At 41.9% G+C, this 17,639-nt stretch overlaps 1 protein-coding gene across 2 annotated transcripts in view; it reads right to left on the bottom strand.

Moving 5' to 3' along the window:
- PDE6A (phosphodiesterase 6A) overlaps positions 1–17,639 on the bottom strand; it is an 86,958-nt gene that overhangs the window by 45,482 nt on the left and 23,837 nt on the right. For both annotated transcript variants that reach the window (XM_050793647.1, XM_050793649.1), the window contains 2 exons: positions 12,900–12,964; positions 1,117–1,183 (listed from right to left, as the gene is read on the bottom strand). In XM_050793647.1, coding sequence (XP_050649604.1) covers positions 1,117–1,183; positions 12,900–12,964 — 132 coding nt within the window. The remainder of the gene's footprint in view (positions 1–1,116; positions 1,184–12,899; positions 12,965–17,639) is intronic.

The following is a 17,639-nucleotide window of genomic DNA, read 5'->3' as shown; positions in this document are numbered from 1 at the left end:
AAAAAAAAAGTCCACCTTTTAGACAAGGCATCCAAGGCCTGCTGTAATTTAACCCCTTCCTCCCTCTTGAGCTTCATCTTTTGCCGTCTTCCTGTCTCAAATCTAATACTCCAGCCACACTTAACCACATACAGCACACTGCTGCAGGCCTCCATGCCCATGTTGTTTGCCCATGTTCTTCCTTCCACCTGGAACCTCCTTTTATGACCCCGCCTGCCTAAGACATATTTATTTCATTTTATTTATTATTATTATTTTTTGAGATGGAGCCTCTCTCTGTTTCCCAAGCTAGAGTGCAATGGCGTGATCTCGGCTCACTGCAACCTCTGCCTCCCAGGTTCAAGTGATTCTCCTGCCTCAGCCTCCCGAGTAGGTGGGATTACAGGCACCCGCCACATGCCCAGCAAATTTATATATATATATATATATATATTTTTTTTTTTTTTTTTTTTTTTTTTTTTGAGACGGAGTCTTGCTCAGTCACCCAGGCTGGAGTGCAGTGGCAAGATCTTGGCTCACTGCAAGTTCCGCCTCCCAGGTTCATGCCATTCTCCTGCCTCAGCCTCCTGAGTAGGTGGGACTACAGGCACCCGCCGCCACGCCAGGCTAATTTTTTGCATTTTTAGTAGAGACGGGGTTTCACCGTGTTAGCCAGGATGGTCTCGATCTCCTGACCTCGTGATCCGCCCGCCTCGGCCTCCCAAAGTGCTGGGATTACAGGCGTGAGCCACCGCACCTGGCCAAATTTTTATATTTTTAGTAGAGATGGAGTTTTGCCATGTTGGCCAGGCTGGTCTCGAGCTCCTGACCTCAGGTGATCCACCCGCCTTGGCCCCCCAAAGTTCTGGGATTATAGGCCTGAGCCACTGTGCCTGGCCAAGACTGCACCTTTCTACCTAAGGATTATTTATCTATGTATTTGATATTTCCTCAAATGTCAATTATCTGTTCATTCATTTAGACCAATTGCCAACTGAATTGAGAGAAACAAGAGAATCAGGCTTTTAGAGATCCACACTTGCCATCATCTTTTCCACTCTCTTCTTGATCTAAAATCCTTCCACTCTTTCTTCCACCTAATCCAAAACTCTCTCCCTTCAAAGTTACATTACTTACCAGGCCATTCTGGGCAACATAAGTGGGAAGACCGCTTACTAAAGCCCAATGGTCAGGAGGTGGATTCCTGTGAAGGCCAAAGACAAATGGTGACTCTCAGTGCGGGGATTGCTGGACTGAAGACTAAAATGTGGGCCTTTGCCCTCCCCCTGCTCTCAGGTGGCTCTCAGCAACTGCTTACATTCACTACACCTGACCAAACCCAAAATGTTGGCCAACAATCTTCATGTCCAAATCTAGACATGGAGAAAAGGGTGGCGAATATAACATTTTACTGACTGCCCACCAAGTTTCACTGTCCAAGAAAAGAGACAGCATTCATTCTACAGATTGTTATTTGCTGCTGAGCAGAAACAAATACCATCACTTCCCTCATAAAGTTAGAAGCTACTAAAACTATGTAGGGAATGAAAAAATTCATCTATGGAGAATTCCTACGATGTACTAAGCACTAAGCTAAGTGCTTTATATATACTTATCCCTCACAATACTATAATTTTTTGTATTATTATTTTTGCTTGTTTGTTGTGAGAAAAAAACACACACATAAACACGCATTAAAAACCTCAGCAATCATTAGAAAATGAACATTTATAAAACCACATAGACATCAAGAACAGCATTGTCAGCTCCTTGGAAGCCCTTGACTTTCCCCCGCAATCATAACCTTCTCCCTAAACCCAGAGGTAACCATTATTCTGAAATTATGCTAAATTGCATTGTTGTTTTTTTGTAGAGTTTTACCTCCTAAGCATGTTTTCCTGTACTTGTTAGTTTACTTTTGCCTGTTTTTCAACTTCATTTAGATGGAACCATACAATGTATATTATTTTGTCTGTCTTCTTTGTCACGTTGCTGTAATTCACTCATTTCATTGACTTACAGTGTTCCCTATACTACTGTAGCACAAGTTATCCATTCAACTGTTGGTGGACATCCCCTATCCTTCCAGTTAGGGGATAATATAAACAGTGCTGATGTCAACATTGGTGTATATGTGCTCTCAGTGCTACATGGTATATTCCTAGGAGTAGAAGTACTGGGTTATAAGATGTTTGTATCTTCAACTTTACTAGATGAGGCCAAACTGTTTTCTAAAATGATTGTACCAATTTACACTCCCATCAGTGGTCCATTAGAGTTTCCTTTGTTCTCCATCTCTGTCAATACTTAGTATTTTCAGACTTTTAAATGATAGTACTTCTGGTGAGGTCTAATGGTATCTCATCATAGTTTTCTTTCATATTTCTGTACAAAATTAATGTTCATGTCTTTTACTCATTTTAAAAAATTACTTTTACCCATTTTTCTATAGTGTTTCCTTCTTATTGATTCATAGGAATTCTTTATGTGTTCTCTCTCTCTCTCTCTCTCTTTTTTTTTTTTTTTTTTTTTTTTTTTGTGTGAGACAGGGCCTTACTCTGTCACTCAGGCTGGAATGCAGGAGCATGATCCTAGCTCACTATAAACTTGAACTCCTGGGCTCAAGTAATCCTTCCACCTCAGCTGCTCACCTAGCTGGGACTTCAGGCACGAACCACCATGCTCAGCTGAATAAAAATTTTTTTCATAGATGGAACTGTCTGCAAAAATTATAACAGAGAAATCTAACCTCACAAGATTCCATCTTGCTTCTAACTTTACAAGCTAACTGCCCTTACTCATTCCTGGGCATAGACCAAGCCAACTATGGGGAGAATTTAGTTTATAATTTAACATTGAAGCAAAGATGATAATAGTCCCTTCCCAAAATTGACCCCCTCTGGGGACTAAAACTGCCTTTGTTAGGCTAATGAAAGGCCACAAGGTTAGGGTTATGGGAGGGGCCTGAATTCTGCTAAGATGTAAGTGTAGTTAAACAATAACCAGCCATTGTTCCCTAGCTGGTTTTCTATAATTCCTTACTGCTCAGGAGTTATGTGGCTGGGGATCACATGATTTATAACTTCCCCTCCTACAGATAACATCACTATTGTACAACCTAAGATTGGTCTTTGAGATATTTTTTATACTTTCGCATTCTGGCTACTGAATGACTCTACCTGGACCCATAACTCAGTGGTACAAAGTTTCCTTTGTTCTCCATCTCTGTCAATACTTAGTATTTTCAGACTTTTGCATGATAGTCCTTGTGGTGAGGTCTAATGGTATCTCATCGTACTTTTCTTTCATATTTCTCTACAAAATTAATAAAATGGAGTACCTTCCATAAATGTATTTGTCATTTGCATTTTTTGTAAAGTTCCTCTGTTCATGTCTTTTACTCATTTTTTAAAGTTACTTTTAAATTTACTTTTGCTCATTTTTCAATAGTGTTTCCTTTTTATTGATTTGTAGGAGTTCTTTGTATGTTTTTTTTTTTTTTTTTTTTTTTTTTTTAAGAGACAGGGCTCACTCTGTCACTCAGGCTGGAACGCAGTAGCCAGATTCAACTGGTCTTGTGACCTCACCTAGGAACTGACTCACTGCAAGAAGACAGTTTCAATCCCCTGTGATTTTATCCTCAGCCCAACCAACCAGTATTTCTCATTCCCTAGCCCCCTGCCCACCAAACTATCCTTGAAAAACCCTGGCCTCCAAATTCTCAGGGAGGTAGATTTGAGAAATATCTCTGGTTCTTTTGCTCAACTGCCTTAAAATAATTAAACTCTTTCTCTGCCGCAACTCTTGCTGTTCTCAGTGTATTGTCTTTTCTGGGCAGCGGGCAAGAAGAACCTGTCAGGCTGTACCATAGAGATGGGGAGTCTTACTGTGTTGCCCAGGCTGGTCTCAAATTCCTGGACTAAAGTGATCCTCCTACCTAGATCTCCCAAAGCACTGGAATTACAGGCATGAGCCACTGTGCCTGGCCCTATATACATTTTTGATACGAGCCTTTGTCAGTTATTTGTGCTATAAATACATTTTCTTGTATCATGATTTGCCTTTTTACTCTTTATAGTAACCAGCCTCCTAGATGACCCTCAGTGATTCTCACTTCCTTGTATAGTCCCCTCCAACGATGAATCAAAGCTGGTCTCAGTGACCAAAAGAATATGGTGGAGATGAATGTGTTATTTTGAAACTAGATTATGAAAGGCATTGTAGCTTTCACCTGCTTGCTCTGGGGAAGTCAGCCACCATGCCACGAAGTAACTCAAGCAGCCCGTTATAGAGGCCTATATGAAAAGGAACTGAGGCCTCCTGCCAACAGCCAGCATCAACTTGCCAGCCATCTGAGTAAGTTATTTAGTAAGCAGATCCTCCGATTCCGGGAAAGCCTTCAGATGACTGCAGCCCACACTCATATTTGACTTCAACCTCATGAGCTACCCCAAGCTAAAACTGCCCAGTCGGCCGGCACAGTGGCTCACGCCTGTAATCCCAGCACTTTGGGGCCAAGGCAGGCAGATCACCTGAGGTCAGGAGTTCGAGACCAGCCTGACCAACATGGAGAAATCCCGTCTCTACTAAAAATACAAAATTAGCTGGGCGTGGTGGCGCATGCTTGTAATCCCAGTTACTTGGGAGGCTGAGTCAGGAGAATCTCTTGAACCCAGGTGGCAGAGGTTGCGGTGAGCCGAGATCATGCCATTGCACTCCAGCCTAGGTAACTAGAGTGAAACTCCATCTCAAAAAAAAAACACGAAAAACAAAAAACTACCCAGTCAAGCCACCCTTGAATTTCTGACCCACAGAATAATAAATAATAAAGAGAAGCCGGGTATAGTGGCTCACAACTGTAATCCCAGCACTTTGGGAGGCTGAGGAAGGCAGGTAACCTAAGGTTGGGAGTTTGAGTCCAGCTTGGCCAACATGGTGAAATCCCATCTCTACTAAAAAAAATTACAAAAATTAACCGGGCATGATGGTGGATTTCTATATTCCCAGCTACTGGGGAGGCTGAGGCAGGAGAATCACCTGAAACCAGGAGGCAGAGGTTGCAGTGAGCCAAGATCATGCCATTGCACTCCAGCCTGGATGACAAGAGCAAAACTCCATCTCAAAATAATAACAACAATAAAGAGAGATAATAAATTATTATTGATGTTTTAAGTCACTAACTTTTGGGACAATATGTTATGTAGAAATAGATAAACTAATACACTCCCAAATGGTATATTTTGATATAAATAGAAGTTTTTGTTCTTAATGTGGTCAAATATATCAATATTTTTATTTGTTTCTGAAGTCTTATTTATAAATTTTTTACCCAAAGATCATAAAGCTCTTTTATATTATCTTCTAAAAGTGTTACAGTTTGACCTTTTATATTTGGACCCCTAATTCACCTAGAATTTATATTTGTGTAATTTACTTCTTTGTTGTTTTGTTTTTGAGACAGAGTCTTGCTCTGTTACCCAGGCTGGAGTGTAATGGCGCGATCTCATCTCACTGCATGCAACCTCTGCCTCCTGGGTTTAAGTGATTCTCCTGCCTCAGCCTCCCGAGTAGCTGGGATTACAGGTGCCTGCCACAATGCCTGGCTAATTTTTGTATTTTTAGTAGAGATGAAGTTTCACCATGTTGGCCAGGCTGGCCTCGAACTCCTGATCTCAGGTGATCCACCCGCCTCGGGTGGGATTACAGGTGTGTTGGGATTACAGGCGTGAGCCACCGTGCCCGGCTGTGTAATTTACTTTTGAGGGAGAAATCACATTTCTTTTTTTTCCCATGTTGGTACCCATTTATACAAGCATAATTTATTTGAAAGATCATTCGTTCTTCCATTGCTTTAAAATGGCACCTTTGTCACAAATGAAGTGGCTGTATATGTGTAAGTCTGTTTCCGGCTCTTTGTTCTGTTCCATGGATATATTCCCAGGCTGGTCTCAAACTCCTGAGCTCAGGTGATCCACCTGCCTCAGCCTTCCAAAGTGTGAGGCTGGTGTAAGCTATCGCACCTGGCCTAAAATTATCTTTAGAAGATTAAGAAAATTTTCCTCTATAATGATGATTATGTCATTTTTCTCTTAATGGCAAATTATATAGGTTGATTTTTCTAACATTAAACCAAGTCTGCATTCCTGGAATAAATCCATCTGGGTAACGATGTGCAATCTTTTATATATTGTTACTCATTATTTGCTAGAATTTTATTTAGAATATTTACATCTATGTCCATTATTTGCTAGAATTATATTTAGGATATTTACATCTGTATCCGTAAGGGAGCATACTCAGAACTTTCCTTTCTGTTGGGTTTTGGCATATAGCTTATACTAGCCACTTCTTTGCCTGTTATCATACAATAATCGTATGAGATTTTTATTTCTTCCTTAAATATTAATTAGAACTCAGGCAGTGGTGTGTGCCTGTAGCCCCAGCTAGTGGGGAGGCTGAAGTGGGAGGATCACTGGAAACCAGGAGTCCAAAGCCAGCCTGGGCAATATAGGGAGACTCCATCTCTAAAAAATATAAATAAATGAATAAAAACCACCCAGTAGAATTCACCTGTGAAAAAAATCTGGGCCTGGGGTATCTTTGTGAGAAGGTTTTTATTTATTTTATTGTAATAAATATTGTATTGTAATAAAACTGTTTTGGTGTTATATTTCTTCTTGATTTTGTAAGTTTCACTTTTAATTTTTTTCCTCTTATTCTTTTTTTCAAGACAGGGTCTTACTATGTTGTCCAGGCTGTTCTTGAATTCCTGGTCTTAAGCAATCCTCCCACTTCAGTCTCCCAAGTAGCTGGGATTACAGGCATGTGCCACCACCTGGCTAGGTTTTTTGTTTTGTTTGAGACAGGGTCTCACTCTGTCACCCAGGCTGGAGTGCAGGGGGGCAAACCTGGCTTACTGCAGCCTCAACCTCCTGGGCTCAAGCAATTCTCCCACCTCAGCCTCACATGTAGGACTGCAGGCCTGTGCCATCACATCCAGCTAATTTTAAAAATATTTTTGTAGAGACAGGACAACCACTGACAAGGCTGCTTTGAGCTGGCTATGTTCCTTGACTGAAGGTCAATGCTTCTCTCAAGGTGGTTTGCTCTACAAGACTCTTTTTCATTCCAGATTATGGAAATTTCCTTTTGGGGCCAGAAGTGGTAGTAGCTCCCCAACTAATAGCACATTCTCTTATGGTTCCCTTCATTCCACCCCCACCTTTGCAATTTGTCCCTCTGTAAATAAACCCTCACTGAATTATCCTGATTTGAATGTGACACCTATTTTCAGTTGAGACCCTGACTGATACAGATGGATACATAGCTTGTTACTTTTTCAGCCTTTTAAAATTTAAATATGTGCATTTAAGGCTGTAAATTTTTACATTAAGCACAATTTCACTGCATCACACAGGTTTTTATTTTTTATAGAGGCTTTAATATGTTATATTTTCATTATCTTTCAGCTCAGAATATTTTCTAATTTCCATTAATTGATTATTTTATCTATAGGTTGTTTGGAAGTATATTCCTTTTATTTTTTCAGAAGGATATTTCTTAGTTCCCAAGCATATGAGAATTTCCTAATTAGCTTATTGTTACTGGCTTAGAGCAGTGTTCTCTTTATATTTATTAGGTTAAATTCATTAATTGGATTATTCAAATATTCTGTATTCTGTTTGTTGATTTTAGTTGCTCCTTAAGTCAATTAGCAAACATAGATTCGTCTATATCTCCTTGTATTTCTGTTAGTTTTTGCTTTATATTTTTTGAGGTCATGTTATGATGTGCTTGCAAATTTAGAATAGTAATATCTTCCTGTAATACTGAGGTAGATCGACCCCTTTATCATTAAGTGACTCTTTATCTCTACTAATGTTCTTTGATATGTCTATTTCTATATGATGTTAACATGGTTATACAAGTTTTCTTTTGATTAGCATTTGCATGGTGTGTCTTTTTTCAATCTTTAATGTTCAACCTCTCTGTATTCTCTTTCAGATTAGTCCCCTGTAAACAGGATATAGGATTTTTCATCATATCTTGGAAGTAATCATTGTTGACTTTTGTATGTGCAGAGAAAGATTAAATGCTGCCAATTAATCTATAATGTAGTCTATAATGCTTATCACTTGTAATTTTTACTTTATTCAGATCAACATTGTTCTTTTAGATACAGATTTTTTTTTATCGTATCTCACATTTTTTTCTGTCATTTTGTGCCAGTTAAGACAATTTTTCATTTCAATGCTGAATCATAGCATAATCTCTCTTTAAAATTATTGTGCATGGCAATTGAATTCAATGTGAATAGCAACCAGCAATGGTTGCTCAGCATTAACTATACTTACAATGATATGAATGGTGTGAAATGAAAATTACAGGACACCATTGTTTTTGACTAAACTCCTGTAATAGGAGCCCTAACAGATCAAACTAAAAATTAAAATGAAGTCACCTACATCAAAGTTCCAAGTCACTAAACACACTAAATTGTTATCTGACCTTCTGAGAAAACAGGAGAAACAAAAGCCAATTTTCCAAACAAGCCAGTTAAGCCAGTTTCTTTCTTTCTTTCTTTTTTTTTTTTTTTTTTGAGACAGGGTCTCACTCTGTCCCCTGTGTGAAGTGATGCAATTGTGGCTCACTGTAGCCTCCACCTCCCTGGCTCAAGTGATCCTCCTGCCTCAGCCTCCTGAGCAGTTGGGACCACAAGTGTGCACCACCACACCTGACTAATTTTCGTACTTTTTTGTGGAGATGGGGTCTTGCCATATTGCCCAGGCTGGTCTCAAAGTGCTGAGCTCAAGGGATCTGCCCACCTCAGCCTCCCAAATTGCTGGGATTATAGGTGTGAGCCACTGTGCCCAGCAACAAGCCAGTTTCAATTGGCATGATAATGAAGTTTCCTCTGCTTCAGTCCTTACACACACACAAAGGTAGCCTGAAATAGCTTGATTTCTACTTCTCAGTTATTTTTCTATTGTCCTGTTTCCCTGTCCTGCCTTACAAGAAAACTACCTTTAAAATGGCCAATCTGCTTTTTGTTCTTTGTTCCTATAAAACCAACCCCTTCTGCTCAACTCATTGGAACATTTACTCTATTTTACGCAATAAATCATTGCCCAATTCTAGAATCTCAAATAAAACCAATTGAGATTTTTAGACAAAATTGATTGTAACTTTATCTTTTGACTGTGGTTATGACCAAGTTCACACCTAGGCAATAACAACTGCATCATGTCTGCCATGGCTAACAACAATCGCACAATTCTATTTCAGAAATGTCAAAAAGTAGAAAACTGCATCTTAGAATCAATGAAAGGTAATGTATTTCTTTCTTATCCAGGCTGGCAATCTTTGTCGTTTAACTGGAACATCTAGTTGATTTATATTTTTAAAAATTATTGGCCGGGCGTGGTGGCTTAAGCCTGTAATCCCAGCACTTTGGGAGGCCGAGACGGGCGGATCACGAGGTCGGGAGATCGAGACCATCCTGGCTAACACAGTGAAACCCCGTCTCTACTAAAAAATACAAAAAACTAGCCGGGCGAGGTGGTGGGCGCCTGTAGTCCCAACTCGGGAGGCTGAGGCAGGAGAATGGCATAAACCCGGGAGGCAGAGCTTGCAGTGAGCTGAGATCCGGCCACCGCACTCCAGCCTGGGCGACAGAGCGAGACTCCGTCTCAAAAAAAAAAAAAAAAAATTATTGGCCAGTGCATCAGCTCATGCCTATAATCCCAGCACTTTGGGAGGCTAAGGTAGAAGGACTGCTCGAGCTCAGGAGTTTGAAGAGGAGAGCCTGGGCAACATGGTGAGACCCCATCTCTATTACAAAAAAAAAAAAAAATTATTGGCTAGGCATGGTGGCTAATGCCTGTAATCCCAGCACTTTGGGAGGTAGAGGTGAGAGGATCGCTTGAACCCAGAAGTTTGAGACCAACCTGGCAACATAGTGAGACCCTGTCTCTATAAAACACTAACACACTAAATTAATTAATTAATTAATTCAAGTAATTGATATATTTGAATTTGAATTTCACCTTGATATGTACATTTTATTTTCCTACCTGCTCTATGCTCTTCTCTCCTTCTTTCTCTCTCTCTTTTTTAGTGAAAGGGTCTCACTATGTTGCCCAGGCTGGAGTACAGTGGCTATTCACAGGTGCAGTCATAGCTCACTGCAGCCTCAAACTCCTAGGCTCAAATAATCCTCCTGCCTCAGCCTCCTGATTAGCTGGGGCTACAGACAGTGCATCCACATCCAGCACCTATGTTCTTCCTGAACTTTCATTTTGCCTTCCTTTGGTTTGACTAGTCATTTATTTACTATTCGATTTTCCCCTCTATTAGTGTGGATGGCATATACTGTGACAGCCATTCTGGATGTTTACAGACATTCTGGCTGTCTATCCTGGGCACAAAGTCAGACTGTGTTTCCTAACCACTCAAGTAATGTGTAGCCATGTAACTAGCTGTGCCCATAAAATGTGAGTATAAGTGCTATGTGTCACCTCCAGATGGAGATTTTAAGAGCCAGTGTGTATTTTTCTTCTCTTCTCTATGGCAAGGTTATTCTATCTTGCAAAGTTCAAAATGGTGGCTGCTTTATTAGCCTCGGCTCCTACCTGACTACAATCCACATACCATACCTCCAACCACACTTGCTAGCTGGCAATGCACACACAGTGGGATGGTGAAATAAATTTTAGTTGTTTATAACACTCAGGTCTCAAGGTCTTGTTATGAAAGCAGAGCCTGGCCTATCTTGGCTGAAACAACGATTTGTGTTAGAAACAAGGTGCTGCCATAATAAAAACCCTAAAATGAGAGACATAGGTTAGGGACTGGGTGGTAGGCAGCAAGATGAGTGTTATCAGAGGCTAGTAGGATGTGATGCTGGTCAAGCAGAGACAAACAGAGAATTGCGACCTGTGACCATTTAAGAGACAGATAGTGAGTTAATAAGATTGCGGCTCTAGAAGCTAGAAAAGGGACTAGGAAACAGAATTGTTGAAGAGTATGTTTTTGATAAGGTGGAAAAAAAAAAGAGAGATGAGCTTTAGGAGAGAATAAGGGTATCAGGCTGGGTGCTGGGGCTCACGCCAGTAATTCCAGCACTTTGGGAGGCCAAGGTGGGTGAATCACTTGAGGTCAGGAATTTGAGATCAGCCTGACCAGCATGGTGAAACCCCCATTTCTACTAAAAATACACAAATTAGCTGGGCATGGTGGCGCACACCTGTAATCCCAGCTACTTGGGAGGCTGAGGCAGGAGAATCGCTTGAACCCAGGAGGAGGAAGTTGTAGTGAGCCGAGATTGGGCTGCTGCACTCCAGCCTGGAAGACAGAGTGAGACTCCATCTTAAAAAAAAAAAAAAAAGAAGAAGAGAATAGAATAAGGTAATCAGTCCTTATGCAGGCAGGAATGAAAGAATAGAGATAATCTAGAAATTGAGGAACTTGAGGCAACTTCTCATCCTCACCAATAACAAATAACCCTGAGAACTTGTTTATCTGGGTGATGGGATTATTACGGTTTGGTCTGGTGACCAAACTGAATCAGCATGGCGTATCACACCCACTCTTTGAGGATTAAGTTAGCATGCAGTAAATCCCTTTAGTGGGACAAAATTGCTGTGGGGGATAAGACTAAAGGTGTGGCTCTCCCACCAACCGAATTATAGCCTCAAGGCCTCTGCAATTAAGTTGAGAAAGAGGGCTATGTCTCAAGACAGAACCATGGATGTGGCTTTTAGCACATGGAGAGGATTCAAACAGAGAAGAAGGTAATCAGGTTTTTAAGAAAGGTCTACTAACCAAAAAAGTGTAAGCCTATATTTTAAAAGTTTGCAACTGTTCAAATCTTCGAATGGTCATAGAGTCCCAGCTACCTAGACGCAGGACTGAGAGCATTCTTTCCTTTTCTTTTCATTGTCCTCCTCGGTCACACATGAGGGGACATTGAGAATAGGCTTTCCGTGAGGGCTGAGTCAGTTCCTTTGCAGCTTCCTGCTTTTGCTTTGCCTCCTTCACGTACCAGAAGAGTAGCACCATTGAAAATCCCTGATTTCATCCCAGTCTTATTCCATACATCGGACTCTAAGGTCCAGACAAACCACTTACTGGCACTGGCTGTGAGACTGGGACTCAGAGCACCTGACTCACAATCTGGTCCACCGTAGCCCTCATCACCGCTCTGGTCAAGTCTTCCTCTTTCTTGGGCCTCACTGCTCACCCTCTGAGTCTCTCTACCATCTTACACTGCCTCCTTCCCACTCTCCCTGCCTCTAATCAACTATGGGGTCTCGTTGGATTTGGTCAGTGTTGATCTTGGAATGAGTATCTTTTGGAAGTTGATAATGTACCTGCAGTTTTCCATGTTTTGAGATGTGTTAAAATAAAAACTATAGGAGGCCCTTGTTTTGGACGAAGCTCTGAACTAAGCTCCAACAAACCAAACTAAAAACCAGCGTGGAGTCACCCATGATAACGTTCCACCTCATCAAACCTAAACTAAGTTGTTTCTGATCCTCTTAGCGATTAGGAGAGAGGTAAAAGCCAATTTCCCAAAAAGACCTGTTCCAGTCTTTAACAGGCATGATAATGAAGTTCCTCTGCTTTAATCCTTACACGCACACAAAAAGGCAGCAGTAACCTGATATTAATCAGTTATTTTTCTATTATTCTATCTCCCTCTCCCACCTTATAAGAAAAGTATCTTAAAAATGACTAACATGTTCTTTGATGTTTGCTTGGCTTTCTTCAGCCCTTCTCTGTCTATAAAGTCAACCTTATCAGAACACTTATGTATTTTATGGAATGAAGTGTTGCCCAATTCTAGAATCGCCAATAAAGCTAATTGAGATCTTTAAGCTAATTTATTGTAATTTTGTCTTTTGACAGGTGAAACTTACGGGATTACTTTGATGTCTTCTTTGCCATGCAGGATGTAGTCAATGACCTTGTAAAAGTTAATTTCCTGGCAAAAGAGAGAAAAATTATAGTTTTTGTTTGTTTGTTTGTTTTTTGAGACAGAGTTTTGCTTTGTCGCCCAGGCTGGAGTGCAATGGCATGATCTCAGCTCACTGCAACCTCCACCTCCTGGGTTCAAGCAATTCTTCTGCCTCAGCCTCCCGAGTAAATGGGACTACAGGCATGCACCACCATGCCTGGATAATTTTTGTATTTTTAGCAGAGACAGGGTTTGAACTCCTGACCGCATGATCTGCCCACCTCAGCCTCCCAAAGTGCTGGGGATTACGGGTGTGAGCCACCACGCCCAGCCAAAAAATTATACCTTTAAGAGTCAGTTAGAAGTTCAACAGGAGTATGTCCCTAAAACAGACTTCGTTCTTTACCGTCATATGCCCCGTGGTTTTTGTTGTTGTTTTAATAAATTAATGTTTTTATTGATATATAGTAGTTGTACATATTTTGCCCCATGGTTTTCAGTGATCGCCAAGCCTGGCCATAAGCTCCCTCCAAGGATGTGCCTGGGCTGTCTTCTGGTGCTCCCTGTCCTCTCTGACTCTCAGGATTCAGCGTGCTCCACCTTGGAGCCAGCTCACAGTGGCCAGGCAGAGGCCTGGGATCTGAGGCTGGGAAGAGGGATAGGAAATTCTCTAAGAGGATCTGGAGGTTGAGTGGGTGCAAGTTGATCATACAAATTGGGACATTTTTGTCATACCCAATTAAAAGAGAGTTGAGAAGCCAGGGGGCAAAAAAGTACTCAGGACACAGCATTGTTCCCAGAATGTACTTATCTGCATGCCTGGCTGCTTACACTACCTGCTGTAACTCGAAAACCAGTTTTATCTGATAGTTGCTGAAACAACCTGCTGCAATCTAAGACTAATTTTACCCACTGCCATTACTCATCAGTCAAAACTTGCCAGCTCCCTAGACCCTTACTGGTGTCAATGAACTTTCTCAGACGGCAACATGTACTATTTCTCTTTTTTCTTTTAGACACAGGGTCTTGCTCTGTCACCCAGGTTGGAGTGCAGTGGCGCAGTCATGGGGGTGCTCACTGTAGCCGCGGATTCCTGGGCTCATGTGATCCTCCTGCCTTGGCTTCCCAAAGCACTGGGAATGACAGGCATGAGCCACCATGCCCGACCTCATTTCTCTTTTTTATAAAACCTTCACTTTCTCTCTGTTCTTTGGACATACTGAAGACTACTTAGTCTGCGTGTATGCCCTACATTGCAAGTCTTCCTTTGCCCGAAAACATTCAATTTAGAGATTCATCTCTGCGTTTTAATTTTGACTTTAATAAGTGCAAGAAGAAAGAGATAAAGACGGCTGCCAGAATCTAGGGAGATGGGAAAGTGGTCAGGAGGTTCCCATCCCATTTAAAATCACAGCCAATCAGCCATCCTTCCTGCTCTATGGTCATGGCCCCATTTCTCCTTCATGCCTACCACTCAGCTGTTCTCTTGGCTGTGTCGTCACTTCAGACCTACCTTCTCAATCATGCTTCACGCCTCCAAACTAACTCTCTGCCTCTTCCATCCCTCCTACCTCCTTGCATTGTTAAAATTCCTATTCCCTTAAAGTAGAGCTCTTCTTTGGATGTTGGCATGTGGCTCCATTCCCCTAGCTCTCCAGGGGAAATTCTATTACCTTTTTCTTAGGTCCTCTGTGTGCCCAAGTGTGACGAGCAACTATTTCACAAATGAGAAAGCTGAGACACAGACAGAGGAAAGGACTCACTTGTAGCAAGACAGTGAACCAAAATCAGAACCTGGGTCCTTAATTCCCAGCTCAGTGCTTTTCCTCTATGTCACCTAAGGTTAACAGCTTAGTGTTTTACTGTCTGCATCACTGTCACCTTGAACAGGGCTGCTCAGGGTGTAATCCGTGGACGGGTGCCAGTCTGCGAACTCTTTACTATTCCAGGAGAAGATAAAAACAGAGACTGAGAGTCATTTAGGAAGTTTTGTAACAATTTGACTGAGTTAGATGAGGTCTGTTTAATTGAACAAAAGGGGAAGGGGCATATGTATATGTGTGTATATATATATATTTTTGTGTGTGTGTGTGTGTGTGCGTGTGTGTGTGTGTGTGATGGAGTCTTGCTCTGTCACCCAGGCTGGAGCACAAGTGCAGTGGCATGATCCAAGGTTTATATTTTGTCTGTCTTTACACAATTTTGTTTTTCTAGGAATACATTTTGTCATATTTTTAAAAGTAGCAATCAAAACATATTGGAGGCATGACTCACTCTCTTGAGTACGCCTGCACTCCCCTTTCTTGTGTTTTTCACGCACACACACACACAAAATTGGAAATTTTTTTAAAAAGGAAAACTAAACTGTTACTTTACTACAGGTATTTTGAGAAGTACCTCCGTAGAGATTTCAATGCAGATACCTGGGCTCCACCCCAAGCCTTCTGACTGAGAACCTCCACAAAGAGAAATTCCTGAATCAGTTAAAGATGTCTGAAGGTCTGTTTGGTTGACGGGCAATCGGCAATGGTCACCTTCCAACTCGTAAGGGAGAGGCTCTGCTGCTCAAAGCCTAGCATTGGCGGCAGCTGCACTGACTGAATACTTCCAGGAGGCAAGCTCTGGTTAAACAAAAGACAGAAGCTGAAACCGCTCCAATGGCATAGGCTACCCCCAGGGGTGGTGAGCTCCCTAAAATAGGAAGCATCCAAGAGGAGACTAGATGAACCCTGAAACACGATAAATAGAATGGAGCTGAGGCTAGACCTAGAGTGAGGATTCCTGTTCTAGTTTCGGTCCTACTATGTGTGTTCTCTGGGCCTCAGTTTCTCTGGCTGTAAAATTAGATAGGTGGTATGTGTTTGTTGCTGCTGTTAAGTAGCAGCTCTCTTTCCCCCAAGCAAAGGATGGAAACTAATCATATAAAACTGTCTTAATGGAATCAGGGCCAGGTATATAGATAGAGGCCCTGCAGCTTTGTTCTCTCTTACTCCCTTTCCTGCCCTCTTCCTTTTCCATTAACCCCTGGTCAAGGCAACTACTATGGAACTCTAAGGTTCTAAGGACAATGGGGGAAAAAGAAAATTGTATTAGATAATCCATACCCTCCCAGCTATGATTTTAAGGTTATGATTAGTTAGCAATATCTCTCAAAGATCAAAACAGACATATTCTTTGACCCACATGTGGTAATGGATCCTAGAGATATACTCCCAAATGTGGGTAAAAGCATTGTTTGCCCCATCCAGGGGTCTTAGCTAGACTGCTTTAAAAAGTCTGGAGATGATGTGACGTCTCTTATTAGGCGAGTAGTTGTACAGTGGATACCACATGTTTCCAGAGTGAGATTGCTGTGCCTGTGCTGATAGGGAAAGATGACAAAATATTCAGTTAAGTAAAAAGAGCAAGGCACAAAATAGAATCATAACTTTAGTGCAGAGTGGTGGTGGTAGAATATGTGTACTTCTCCGTGAATATCTGGATATACATAAACATTCCTGCCAAGAGAGTTTGCTAACAGCAGCTGCTTCACGGAGGCTGACCAGGAGGAAAGGGGTGTTTGATTTCTTACGGAGTGAACTTTTCACTGTGCTCATATATTGCTTTTTCAACATACAAGCAAATTTTCTTTTTTTATATTTTTTACTTTGCTTTATTTTATTTATTACTTTTTTTGAGACAGGATCTCATTCTGTCACCCAGGCTGCAGGGCAGTGGCACAATCTTGGCTCACTGGAGCCTCAGTTTCCCAGGCTTAAGCAATCCTCCTATCTCAGCCTCCCAAGTAGCTGGTAATACAGGCACACGTCACCATGCTCGGCTACTATTTTTTTTTTTTTTTTTTAGTTAGAGACAAGGTCTCACTTTGTTGTCTAGGCTGGTCTTGAACTCCTGGCCTTAAGTTATCCTTCTGCCTCAGCCTCCCAAAGTTCTGGGATTATAGGCATGAACCACTGCACCTGGCAAAACAAACTTTCTTAAAAATATTTTTAGGCCGGGCGCGGTGGCTCAAGCCTGTAATCCCAGCACTTTGGGAGGCCGAGGCGGGTGGATCACGAGGTCAGGAGATCGAGACCATCCTGGCTAACACGATGAAACCCCGTCTCTACTAAAAAATACAAAAACTAGCCAGGTGAGGTGGTGGGCGCCTGTAGTCACAGCTACTCGCGAGGCTGAGGCAGGAGAATGGCGTAAACCCGGGAGGCGGAGCTTTCAGTGATCTGAGATCCAGCCACTGCACTCCAGCCTGGGCAACAGAGTGAGACTCCGTCTAAAAAAAAAAAATTTAAATAGTCAAGTTGTACCTTATAAGCAGTTCTAGAAAGCAAAGGTGGCTGCATTATATCCTAGGAGATAAGTTTCTGCCTGGGAGGGGGAGAAGGCAGAGTTCCAGGACCTTATTGACATCTTTGTCTTCCCCTAGGGCCACCTGTCCTTGGGCCTGTGCTGCCCACTGTACTCCCGGCAGGCTCAGGGCTTCCTGGGCCTCGCTGCTGTCCTACCCAGGGTTTCCCACGAGAGTCTTTAGAAAGGTTAGAAATGGACATTTTTAGGCTGGGCACAGCAGCTCATGCCGGTAATCCCAGAACTTTGGGAGGCAGAGGCGGGCAGATCACTTGAGGTCAGGAGTCTGAGACCAGCCTGGCCAACATGGTGAAACCTCATCTGTACTAAAAATACAAAAATTAGCCAGGCACGATGG

Source organism: Macaca thibetana, chromosome 6, assembly GCF_024542745.1.
Source record: "Macaca thibetana thibetana isolate TM-01 chromosome 6, ASM2454274v1, whole genome shotgun sequence".
In the NCBI taxonomy this organism is placed as follows: Eukaryota; Metazoa; Chordata; class Mammalia; order Primates; family Cercopithecidae; genus Macaca; species Macaca thibetana.
Note: the sequence above shows the minus strand (reverse complement) of the source record. Positions and strands in the feature narration are given on the sequence as shown.